At 50.5% G+C, this 12,953-nt stretch overlaps 1 protein-coding gene across 2 annotated transcripts in view; it reads right to left on the bottom strand.

Annotated features, from left to right (window-relative positions):
- The window catches only part of ADAM12 (ADAM metallopeptidase domain 12), a 347,656-nt gene that overhangs the window by 23,514 nt on the left and 311,189 nt on the right, over window positions 1-12,953 (bottom strand). For both annotated transcript variants that reach the window (XM_078434959.2, XM_078434958.2), the window contains exons 17-21: window positions 11,529-11,606; window positions 8,725-8,833; window positions 5,734-5,869; window positions 4,992-5,100; window positions 2,811-2,990 (exon numbers count right to left, since the gene is read on the bottom strand). In XM_078434959.2, the coding sequence (XP_078291085.2) occupies window positions 2,811-2,990; window positions 4,992-5,100; window positions 5,734-5,869; window positions 8,725-8,833; window positions 11,529-11,606 (612 nt within the window). The remainder of the gene's footprint in view (window positions 1-2,810; window positions 2,991-4,991; window positions 5,101-5,733; window positions 5,870-8,724; window positions 8,834-11,528; window positions 11,607-12,953) is intronic.

Here is a 12,953-nt window from a genome sequence, read left to right as displayed (position 1 = left end):
CAGGGTGACCCAGTAAGAGTGAAACGTTTTGACCATACCTGACCTTACTCTCGCTCCAGGTGGGCACGCAAAAGCCATCCCCTCTGCCCCCCCAGCTGGGCACCACATCTTGGAGATGGTAGAGCCCTGCTTTCCAATCCTGTTTACGATACGTGGCCACATCTCTTCCCTGGAACAGAGATTGTGGGAGGAACTTTTCGGTAGATGTCTCGTCGCCACAGAGGCCAGAAGGAGGTGGAACAGCGTTTTTCAATTGTGGAGAGAATAGTCAACCCAGAGTTCTATACCCAGTGAAAATATCCTTCAGGATTAAAGGCGAGATAGACATTGGATGAAGGAAAAGCAAAAGAACTTGTCGGCAGCAGACCTGCTTTAACAGAATAGCTAAAGAGAAGTTTTTCAGACAGAGAGGAAATGATAGTAGAAACTCAGAATATCAGGAATGAAGGAAGAAGAGAAAGGGTGGATATATAAGTAGATGTAGGAGACCACTCTTAAGTTTCCAAACTTCTGCTTGATGGTCGAAAGCAAAATTACAGTATCTGAGGTGGTTCTCAATGTACGACACGCAAGACATCGATGTGATAAAGGGAGGAAGGAGGCTAAAGACACCTTGAAGGAGGTAACGTTTTTCCACTCCACTTGAAGTGATAATGTACTAACACCAGTAGACTATGTTAAATTAGGCACATGTGGTGTAACCTTTAGAACAGCAGTTTTTCAGTGAGATGACTTTGTCTCCTTGGGGACGTCTGGCAATATTTGGAGATATGGTTACACATGCTACTGCCATCCAGTCGATGTAACCCAAGATGCAGCTAAACATTCTACGACACACAGGACAGTCCCATTCAACAAAGAGGTATCCAACCCCAGATGCCAGCAATGCCGAGGTTGAGAATCCTGCTTTCCAGCAAGTGTAGAGAAAACTATACGAAGACAAATCTCAAAGAAAACTAGAGATAAATCAACACAGAATACTAAAAAATGTTAGACTAATCCATCGGAGTTCAGGGAAGTGGAGCACAATAAACAAAAATCAGAGGGAACAATATGAAAGTGGTAGACAAATTCTAACATCAATGATTGCATTAAAAGTAAATGATCTAGACATGTGTTAAAAGGCAGTGACTGATGCAATGGATGACCCAACTACATGCGGTCTCTGAGAAACTCATTTCCAATAAGATGACAGGTACGTTAAGGGTAGAAAGGTAGGAAAAGATAAACCTTGCAAACACGAATCAAAAGAAAACTGAAGTGGATATATTAGTATGAGATAAAGTAGATTTTGGAACAAAGGTAATTACCAGAACTAAAGAGGGACATGACATAATGGTAAAAGGGTCCATTCACCAAGAAAACACAACAGTTCTAACTGTGTCTACCACAAACACCAGAACTTCAAAATACACGAAGGAAAAACTGATAGCCTGAGAAGAGACACGTCTATAGTTGAAAATGTTAATATCCCCTTTCAGTAAGTGATGGAACCACTAGACAGAAAAAAGAGATTTTTTTTATATCAAATTGGCAAAGCTTTGAAATGGTAATACTTAGAACTAGCAAAGTTGTGGTCTCTGTACTAATGTGGAAACATAAATATACAGAGTAGTCCTGAAAAAATATTTAGTTTCTGTATTAAGAGGCTTAAAAGGGTTATAGCATTTTTCCACCCAACATCTTCACTTTTAGGAATCTCTCCTAAAGGAATAATTAAAGTTTCCCAAATTTATCTGTCTAGACCTTCACAACAGAGCGATTTATCACAGCAGAACTTAGAGATGTCCGAAATTGCCCACTAATCGGCAAGTGCTTAAACAAAAAGTATTCTTTATACATGTAGAGTGCTATGGTTCAAATAACATTTCTAAGAATTTTTAATGCCATGGCAAATAGGAATGATTTTAAGGCAAAAAAGTAGTATATAAAGCACTGTGCATACAGCACAATGTAAATTATGTCAAAATACACATCATAGTTCGGTACAGAAATCATAGAAGTGTGACGATAGCAAAAACTTGCCAGGGATTATTTCTCTGTGTTTTTCATTTGCTTGTTTTTACTACCTGTTCCCCCATGAGTTTTCTATTGTTAAATGAGGTCTTGTTCATGGTTATAACACACAGAAACTGTTGCCTCTGAAACAGCATAAAAATGAGTTGATAAATAGAGGGTCTAATACCATGCCGTATCTGGTATGGAGAAACTCAGCGGGTGAATTCTTGCAAATAGTTTTGAAAATGAAAAATGGGGGGCACCTGGGTGGCTCTGTTGGTTAAGTGACTGACTCTTGATTTCGACTTAGATTATGCTCTCATGGTTCGTGAGATCGCGCCCCGTGCTGTCCATGCGGGGCCTGCTTGGGATTCTCTCTCCCCCTCTCTCTGTCCCTTCCCTGCTCACAATCTCCCACTCCTCTCTCTACATGAATAAATAAACTTAAAAAAAAAAAGAAAATGAAAAAGGGTAAGAGGGGATGCCCATTAATATTCCTAAAGTGACCATCTTCATTTCATTGTCCAGGCCTCACTATTAGCAGTGGCCCCGCCATTCTCAAAAGCGTCACGGTGTAGGTGGTAAGTTGCATGGGGACCCTTACCATTCTGAACAGAAAAGTATTCTAAGGAAACGAGTACGTGTTGCATCAGGACTATACGTCAAGCCCTAAATGCTTTCTCTCTCAACCATCTGAGGAGCTGAATTATCTCTGATTCATAAAGGCCCCGGCAAGCTAAGCGACTAGACGTGGGCAAGTGGCAGGGTCTGGATTTGAGTGGCATCCATCACAGCAGCGGCGGAAGGCATACCTGGGCCTGCCGAAGAGCGGGGTTGGCCGGCAGGGGTCTGGCGGGGACGAGGGGTGCACCGGGAGCCTTCTGGAGAGGCGGGAGCACTCGCTGAGGCGAACTGGGCGGAGGGGCGTCGAGGGCTCTGAGGGGTCCGCTGATGTCAAGATTCTGACACTGTGGCCACCTCCTGGCGTTGTCCTGCAGGGACGGAGCAAAAGCCATGGTGTCATGGGTCTCGCCTCCTTAGGAGACTGGGGGGGCTGACTGGTCCGCTATAGCTGAAGGGGCCGGCGGTGCCGTTGCACGAGAGGGAGTCTATCATCATTTGTTTAAACGTCACAATTGTAGCAGAAGCACCCCTCCTCCCCAGCGTAGACTAGCAGGATCGATTTCTACGTGAACTGTAAAAACTGGTTTCATTCGTTAACAGATAGGCGCAAGGCAACTAAGGAAGCACCAATGATTGAGGACACACACCAGATCTCTTGGAAGTGAGGAAGGAGTTGTTCAGCGAGGCGTAAGGATGCCTTCAAAGCTCAGGGAGAACCGAGGAAGCCCCCGGCAAGGAGGATGGAAGCTTCTGGAAGCTGAGGCGAGGGGCCCACACCTGGAGCATCATGTCGTACACGGTGCCCCTGCTTTCAGGGCAGACCCGAGCAGATGCAGTGTGGGCCGTGTGCCTCAGGCCCCGCCTCTTTTCTTCCTTTCTCTCTTTCTAAAAACGGCTTTTTTAAGGATCCACGGACATAGGGCTAACGGCACATACTGAAACCGGACAGCGTGGAAAACTGTGACACGTGTCCACACCGATGAAACCATCACGATGTGCAAAATAGTGAGCGTAAAGCCGTCACCCCTCCCCCGCTGCCCTCCCTTGCAACTACTGGTATGCTTTCTGTCCTCAGAAAATAGTTTGCATTTTCTAGAATGTCTTACAAATGGAGTTAGAGGGTAGGTGCTCTTTGTCAGGCTTCTTTTACTTGGCATAATTATCTTGAGATTCATGTTGTGTATATTAATAGTCCGCTCTTTCTTGCTGCTGAATAGCATTCCATTGTGTAAATATACCAAAGTGTGTTTATCCTTTTACCTGTTGATGGAAATTTGGGTCGTTTCCTATTTTTGGCTCCTCAAAATTAAGCCGCTTTTTTGGCTCTCGCGGGTAAAGCTAGCTGTTCTTGCTCAAGTCCCACATTTGGGGCTGAGAGGTGGTAAAGCCTGTTAGGAACGACAGCCTCCTCTTTGGAGCCCAATCCTCCACACTTGTAGATCAGGTAAGACATGGGAGATGAGATAGTTTATTTATGGCTTACTGAATGCGTGACGTTAATTAAAAAAAAATTTTTTTAACATTTATCTATTTTTGGCAGAGAGAGAGAGACAGACAGAGCATGAGCAGGGGAGGGGCAGAGAGAGAGGGAGACACGGAATCCGAAGCAGGCTCCAGGCTCCGAGGCGTCAGCACAGAGCCTGACGCGGGGCTCGAACTCACAGACTGTGAGATCGTGACCTGAGCCAAAGTCGGACGCTCAACCGAGCCACCCAGGTGCCCCACCGTGATGTTAATTTTTAAAATCATTTGTCATCAGAAATACTTGATGGGAAAACTAAATATTGGAATGAAGTCTGGTGGTAATTCATGAGGGAGCCGGCGGGTACTCTGGGTTAAGGAGCCGGATCTTTGAAACCAGAGGGTCGACAGGGTGTCCACAGCCCAGAGCTGGAGCAAAAGGGGTCCATCCACAGGCTCAGCATAACTCCTAGAAATGCACCGGGAGGTACAGGGCCAAAGAAGTTCACCCAAACCTCCGCAGCGGCATCTGAAACCGTAGGAGGAGGAGGACCCAGGAAGAGGAAGACTGGGAACCTCCTTGGGAGGCAGACCCAGTGGGCTCGTCTGGGCGACTGGACGGACCATGGCTCACAATGTGGCACACACATCACACAGGGGACCCTGCCCCTAAAGGATCTAGTGGGGCATCCATGGGGCACAGCGGGCCTCCTTGCGGCCCTTGACCATCACCTCACCAAGCTTTTGTGGAACTCAGTGTGTGCACGCTGCATTTCAGGGAACTGTTCCCGCTGCAGATCTATCTACAGATCTCAGAGATCGATTCCCGCTCAAGCTCTTGTTGAAAAACACTGAGATACAGGTGTCTCGCTGTGCACACCGACCTCTCACGTCTGTTTACAACTTACCTTCGACATATTGGAATGTGGTGGCTTCCTCATCAGGCCTTTGCTGAGGTGGCTGAGGTGAGCCTGGCCAGGGTTCGAGCCGCGCGACGGCCGAGAAGGGCGCACACACCTGTGAGCAGTCCCGTTAAGCGTAAACCAGAGCTTTTCTCCCTGGGTTGACTTAACTATTTTCCTATTTGGTTCCCAGTCTCAAAAAACAACTTACTTACTTTAACTCAGTGTGGACAACACGCAAAGGACAAATTATCTAAACATTCTTGCAGGATTAAAAAATAAATATCGATCCCCGCCCCCCACCCCCCGTCCCCCAAAGCCACTATTCTGTTAAATTAGTTCTTGCAATCCGCACATACGTGGCTTTGTGACACCTGGGAGACGTTTTATAGAAAGCTGGCATTTCAGCAATAATGCCTTTGAATATATTTGGGTCAAAAGCTACCCCGGCTGATGAAAATATTTTAACATCCCATGTCTTGTAAAAATTACTGAGGTAAGGGTGGGAAACAATACAGTGAGACTCATTAACACCCTGCTTATTTATATAAAAAGCAGCAAATCATTGAAGGCAAAGGAAGGGAGGCAGCTGGTCTGGCAGAGATTTAAAAAAAAAAAAACCCAAACAACAGTTTCACTATCTAAACTTCTGACCTCTTCTTTGCTAAGGAAAACAAAGTGCAAAGAAGGTTGGTTGCATGTTCTTTCAAATGCCATTTCTGGAAAAGAGGACCCATCGCCAAGATACCTTAGCTTTTCGATGGTGGTTTTTTTATCTGTAAACAGCAGGCGTATTAGCGTCTTCCTTTTCAGATAAACTACAAATCCAGCAGCGAGAAGACACAGGATCGTCACCAGGACTCCTATGGTCAAACCTTGGTTGTCTGAAACAAGACGCATTGATTGCACTCAGGGAAAGAGGCCGGGAGAATGATATATGGGAAGTGTCAGATCGTGACATTTACGGCAACGCGAGCTTTGAAGGAAGGCACAGCATCGGAGTGAGTCCCTGAACGATGTGCTGATAAATTAGTCTTACTTCAAAGGTCACGCCTGAGGTTCTGTCCGTGTCGCCCTCGTTCATTTCTGACAACAGGAGCCTAGCCTGGCAGGTGGGACCGCAGCCCTGATCACAAAACCCCGCCCGCTCCCAGCAGGGATGGGGGCCCCAGAGGGGTGGCAGGGAGCCCGCACGTCCCCAACCGTGACCTTCCCAGCCCCCATCACAAATGCGCCCCTCCGGGCTCTCTTCTTCTCTCATTCCTTAGCGCTGAAGTCTGTGTTTTTGTTTTGTTTCCTTGTATTTTTTTTTTTGAGACCAAGACTTTATTTCAGGACATTGTCAAGCTAGAAGGTGAAAACAAGGGGCGCCTGGGTGGCTCAGTCGGCGAAGCGTCCGACTTCGGCTCAGGTCGTGATCTCACAGTTTGTGAGTTTGGGCCCCGCGTCGGGCTCTGTGCTGACAACGCAGAGCCCGCTTGGATCCTCTGTCCCCCTCTCTCGCTGTCTCTCTCTTTCTCTCTCACAACTAAGTGACTAAATAAATAAGAAAAAACAAACCTCACCCAAACTCCTCGCTGAAAGGAAACACCCACAGGTTTGGTTTTGTTAGATTTTTGTTTGTTATGTTCGTTAGAGCCTCGAAACACAGCGTTTGGAGGCAAACCTCTCTCTCTCTCTGGGAGGGTGCTGCTTATTTTCTCTAAGGGAACATCCCCCTTTCTGTGATTGGCTCCCATTTTGTTCAGTACAAAGACACCGAGGTCCCTGGAAGGTGCGGGAGAGAAGGAAAAACCAGACTTTGAGGCTGGTTTCTGAGCACGGCCGTGTCGGGGGCTGCCCGGTGAGGGCTCTGCCTGCCAGCGTGGAGAGCAGTCGGGACCTGCGACAGTCGCTTGCCGCTCCCACTGCTCTGTGGCTTCCTCGAGAGCCGCAGATGCGGGTTCCTTCGTCCCTGTGTCCCCACCAGCGACAGGATGTGCTTCCCACAGCAGGCCACAGTCGCCTCAGGCTGCTGGTGATGGTGGCACCGGTGACGTCCCCTGCCCAGGCCCTCCCCCGCCATACCCACCCCGCCCCCCGCCCCGGTCCCCTCATCCGGTGCAAGCACTGTGTCCTCGCGGCCGCCCCCGCGTCGGCCCTGAGTCCCACGGTCCCCCTGCCCATCGCGGCGCTCGCCAGGCCACGCTGGACCCCGGAAGAGCAGCAGGTGCACAGCAGGTGTCCCGGAAGCACTTGCCACGTGAACACCGGGCCACGGCAGGCTGGCGGGCCGTGGGGGCAGGGGGGCCTGGGACACGGCGCCCCGCACCTGCCTCTGGGCTGGGTGTTTAGGTGTCCTTTCATGAAGGGACGGCGGCAGTGGGCGGAGTCAACGCCCCACCCGTGCCGATCGATCGTTGTGGTTTGCTTACTTGCCACGGGGAACAGCGGACGGCCGTGAAACCCCAGCTTTCCTGAAGCCCCCAGACCCGAGACCCATGGGTCGTATGTGTTGACACTGCAGACAGACCCAGAGCGTTCCGGCCCGTCCTCTGCAACCCCCTCCGGGTGCCATCCGCTGGCCTGCCACAGGGGGAGGGGGGCAGTGCCCTGTCGGATGAGAAAACTGGAACCCCGCTGGTTTTGCACGACACTTGTCAACGCCACGTTAGAACGTGGACGCGGGGAGGCCGGAACGCTGTGGTCAGGGCGGAGAGGTTCGGCGAGGGCCGGGGACACGGGGCCAGGCCCCGGTTTCCTGCCCCTGGGAGGGATGCTCACTGGAGGCCAAGACTTTCCGGGCCTTTCTGTAGCTGCTGTGGGGCCGGAGACACACCCGTATTTAAGCCGAAGGAGGACAGGAACTCACGGCCCCTCCTCGTGACACCGTCCCCACAGATGTGCCCACCGGCAGCTCCCGGGCAGAGCGAGCCGATGGCGAGCACCGCACTGGCTGCCCGGGCTGCAGCGCACGGTCCTGTCTGTCATCCAGGGCACTACGGTGATGCCACTGCCGGTCACAGCAGGACTTGAGGACGTGACGTCCGCTGTCGCCACATCGGCCACCATCGGGGGTGGCCTGGGGCTCAGGCGAGCCCTGAGGTGTTCGCACAAGTGGGCTCAGGGGGGTGCGGGCCCTGTGGACCACTGGTTCCTTTCTCGTCACAAAGGACACCGTTCAGACTTGCCTCTTCGCTGCCTGACAAGTGCTCAGACAAAACAGCAATGCCCCGAAGGCCATTTCCCAAGGTCATCTGGGGAGAAAAGAACTGGGGCGTCGAGCACGGCTGCGATGAACTTTTTAAGGGGGAGACGGACGTGGTCTCCGTGATAGCTGTGTGACGCTGGGTAAGTGACTGCGGGTGAGTGACTCCCCTGAGCCTCAAGTCCTTTATGCGAACTCTGCCCTCAGGGTCAGGCAGGATTCGAGGAGGTCGTGCATGTAAAACGCCCCGCTCCCGGGCTTGCCCCTGACAACTGCTCAATAAATAGAAGCAGTTGTTTTTACTACTGTTGCTGCGGGGACTGGGGACAGGGGACCGTTAGCCTTCACTGAGAGGAGGCGTCTCTCTAGGAAGAGCTTTAAGGGACAGTCGCCTCCACACCACCTGGCCCCTTCACACCTCTCTTGGGAGGGAGAGGCTGGCCTTGACCAAGCCCTTCCGTCTCATTCGGGAGGATCCCCGCCTGGCTTTCCACTGCCCACCCCCTCCACTGGCTCAGCGCCCACTCCCAGGGACGCCCTGGCCCCACTCACCTGCCTGCCGGATGGGGCCGCTGTCTGTGCTTCCCCCAAAGCCAAACTTGTCACAGAAGGGAGGCGCCCAGTGGGCCTCGCAGTGGCAGTTCTTCCTGTTGTTACACACCTGTCCGGGCAGCAGGGGAGAAGGACAGCAAGAGGGAAGCAGCATTAGGACCCACCCGGCACACGGGGCGGCGGTCAGTCTCTGAGCCCTGATCGGCTGCTGCACCGAAGCAAAGGCCCTGTGGTCAGAGTCCCCATCAGCCCCGATACAGCCGGGGGCAGAAATGTCGCTGCGAGCCTAAACCCCAAACGCAGCACAGGTGAGACCAGAGTCCGAGGCTGCAGATAAAACATGACCTGCCTGGTAGGGGGAGGATGGAGATTGGGGTTCGTCCGCTACGTCCACCCCTTTCCTTCTCAGTCAATTGCCGTGTCCCTCTTTTGCAGTTCAGCACTCCCCCCTCCTCCCCATCTGACCATGATGAGGAGCCCCCTCTGTGGTGAGGAGTGACCCTGCTGCAGGGGTGCGGAATCTGAGGTCTTGGGCACAGCCCCGCTTCCTTCCGACAGCAGGCTCAGAGAGGCTGGTGACCTGCTCGGACATCTCGTGCCCGAAATGCCCACCTCCCTCTCGCAGGCTCCCAGCGGCCCCTCCTTGGCGCCCAGCCCTGAATGAGCACTGGGCACGGTCTACCAAAAGCTGGTGTCCTCGTGACATGAGAGGGTGGCCCTCGCCCGTCGGGACAGGGGTGCCCGAGAAAGCGGGAGGACGGGCGTTGCTCTGGGTGGGGGGGCCCCTGAACGAGTAGCCTAGCTTGGAGACCAGAGCACTCCAGGGAAGAGCCAGCTCCGGCTCTCCTGGTTAGCAAGGGTGACCGATGGAGGCTGGTCCCCAACCTGTCCTGGCTGTTCGACTTGCTGCTATCACACGTGGAACTCACCGAGCCACTGCATGAACCCGCGGAATAGGAGCACGAACCCAAGAGGATACTATTTCTAGAGACTCGGAGTGCATGCTTTGGGAACACGGGATACAGGCAAGTGGCTACAAAGAATTTCTGACCAGTTTGGAATGGGTGGGACAATTGGGAACGGCTGGGAATCGCTGGCAGGCCGGAAGGGTTCTGAGCTCAGATGGCTTCTGAGGGTCCGAGTTTCTCTTCCGCTTAGGGAAACAGACTTTACGTCGTAGATGATGCGCTTTGGGTGGTTTATAGAAGGAGGTCAGTGCAGAGCTACTGGGGTGCACACGCCCCGAAGGCCTCAGTCCTGCATCAAAACACTGCTGGAGGGGCCAAGTGCATATTTTAATATTTTAAGGCAAAAATAAAATGCTTGCAGTGTATGTCTTATTTGTAATGTTTCCCTGCTTTGCACTGATTTTTTTTTTTTTGTGATGAATCAACCACCTGCCCCAATTGCTTAAAATAAGGCCAACAGTCAAGATTACCCGTGAGAAGCTGGAAAGTATATTCTTGATAAGCTGAAGCCACGCAGAATTAACTACTGAGTGGCACGGCCTGTGCCGGGTCCGAGCACAGATTACCGAGTCTCGCCTGTTTCTCAGCGATGCCGCTGCTGACGTAACACCCACCAGGATTCAGGCACCGTCCTGGCCACACCGTTGCGCACAGTCTCCCAACGCAAACCAGAGTCGTGTGCCCTGTTTGCAGCTTGTAGTAGAGAGACCGCAACCGGGACACCCCACTGGGAGGCGCTGCTGGTGAGCCTGGCCTCACTAGGGGAAGGACCGTAGTCAAGTCATTCGTCACCAAGTCATGGCGGCTACTCCGCCTACCCAGAAAATATGGGCCTTTCCTCTCCAGATGGATGGGCCCCCAGGGCTGTTGCGAAGCGAGGAGTCCAGGGACCCCGCCCTGGCATTACTACGAACCGGTCGTGCAAGCTTGGACATGCACTCTTGCCACCTGGGTCTGGGCGTCTTCATCAGTAAGATAACAAGGCTGTACCAGATCATCTCTTACAGCCGTTAGAAAGAAATCTCTGATGCCACGAAGACATAAGAGGACTTCCTTTTACACTGACAGTCAGCAAACCCATCTGACATGGCATCACGGTCCTTTCCGGTTCCAACGCAATAGTAACTTCACGAAAACCCCCATAATTCTGTGTTAGGATCACTGGCGAGTGTGTGCAAGTTTTAAAAATAGAATTGGGAGCATGATTTCTGCAGAAAAGGTTTGAGAAAAACAAATGAACCACTGGCGTGGCTAATCAAGATTAATCGGGTTCCCTGGGAAATAATTAAGCCCATCAGGAAAAATAAATTCTGTTTGAAACAATTAGCGTCCTCTTCTCTCCTAAAAAACTCTCTGAGCTGAACTAACAGCCTTCTTGGGTTGAAATGCACACTGTACGTGATTTCAAGAACATGTGGTCAGTATGTTCTGTCTTCTTGGTCTTAATTCCTTCTGGAAGTATTTCAGTTCAGACACATATTCTGAATCGTGGTTGAAAGGAGGACAGCTCTGTTTGAAACGTTAAAGCAAAATCCTTCATGAAGGAAGGTTAGTTTTAAAATCACTTTGAAGATGACAAAGTCCTTTTTTAAAAAAAAATCACAGGATGTTCATTTAAAAGATCATTACTGCTCAGTCTGATTCTCTTTGTTAAATAAAAGTCACATTTCTTATGCTATGTAAAGGGCAAAGAAAATTAGTATCTTTAGAAGACAAGATTGAGGTGACTGCTGTATTTCTTAGAAGTTAAAAAAATAGGGATTGCAGAGTCCTTTAAAATGAATGATTGAGTGCTTAATGTGGACTGGCTATAAAAAGGCAGTTCAGCCCACTCACCCCTCTGCTGTGGCACTGCTTGGCACATTCATGAACGCCGAAGACACTTATGTTTTGACATCGACGATTGAGGCAGATCTGCAGGAGGAGAAAAACACGGTAAATTTGTCAGCCCTTTTCCGATCACAGGCACAGGCACGTATCTGTGATTTAAAAAGAGAAGGCAAGGAAAGCTCGCGGAAGACTCTCTCCTTTCAGTGAATACGGCTGTAGCACAAGGACGGGCTTTCCATTTGACTCTGACCTGGAGTCTGATGCCTGCCTCCAAACTCAGCACGTTTCAAGACTCAGGTCAACGTGACTCAGGGTCAGCGTGGCACTTTTATACGGTTTCAGTCAATCATGAGATTACGATAACTGATTTTCTCAGGGTTTTTGTTTAGGGCTTGCAGTGAGACGTGTGAATTCCAGCGTCCGTCGCCTCCCCTCCCCCTCAATGGCCCCTTCCGTTGAAAGATACAGGACGGGAGAAATGCACCAGCCCTTAACCTAGGGCCTGTGCAGACTCAGAGACTCCAAGAAATCCAAGGTCCAAGGACCTTTTGAAGGCGATATCGAAATATGGGAACTTTTCCAAATTACTGACTGACAAGTATTATCATCGATGACATAAACCATCAACAGAAATGCTCAGCAGAGGAAAACAGGCAGCTCCCTTGTGTTTATTAAACTTTGCAGAGGCAGTAATTTGCTGAATGACACCGGGTTGGTTGCGAGAGTTTAGTCTCATTTTAAAGGTGCATAATATGCACCAGACTCAAAGGAGCAGGCCCTTTATCTCCCATAAGATGTTACAAATTGGTGGGGTCAGAGGAAGAGAAGTCTAAGTTTTAGATTCCAGAAGCATATTTAATCGACAGAGCCTTCCTATGGGAAGTTCACCATCTGACCCCAACAGCTTGTGGAAGGCACTCAAGCGACACCCTTTGACAAAAGTGCCAGCTTTGAGCAGCTCCAAAGGCTGGTGGGAAACCTGGCCAAGGGGACGGTCACATTCCAGCCGAGACAAGAAATCGTCTGAGGTTACAAAGGACACAGCAGGACCCTGGTCAAAATCTCCGCCCAACCCATGGGCAAAGGCAAGCGTGGCTTTCAAAGAACCCGTGTTCTGCAGAAATAAAGAGCAAAACACATTTATTCTTGTACGTGGAGAAAAACACTCATTGATGATTTGAGTCCTTGGAATTTCAGGGTTCAGATGCACCTGGCTCGGGCTGTTCGGGCTACAGTTTCAAAAATCAACTTGATCCTATCCAGGGTCAAGGCCAGAATATAAGCTAACGTGTGTGGTTAAGGAGACCCTGGAATGTACGTTGTGTTTCCTGGATCATCCCACTTCCTTAGAGATGAAGCACTTATGGGTCAGAGCAGATGGCGGAAAGGGGGTGAGTATACAGAATTCTTGCCCTAGGGACTCTGCTCAAG

Source organism: Panthera onca, chromosome D2 (assembly GCF_046562875.1).
Source record: "Panthera onca isolate mPanOnc1 chromosome D2, mPanOnc1 haplotype 2, whole genome shotgun sequence".
Classification (NCBI taxonomy): Eukaryota; Metazoa; Chordata; class Mammalia; order Carnivora; family Felidae; genus Panthera; species Panthera onca.
The sequence above is the reverse complement of the archived record's forward strand: the minus strand, read 5'-3'. Positions and strand labels throughout refer to the sequence as shown.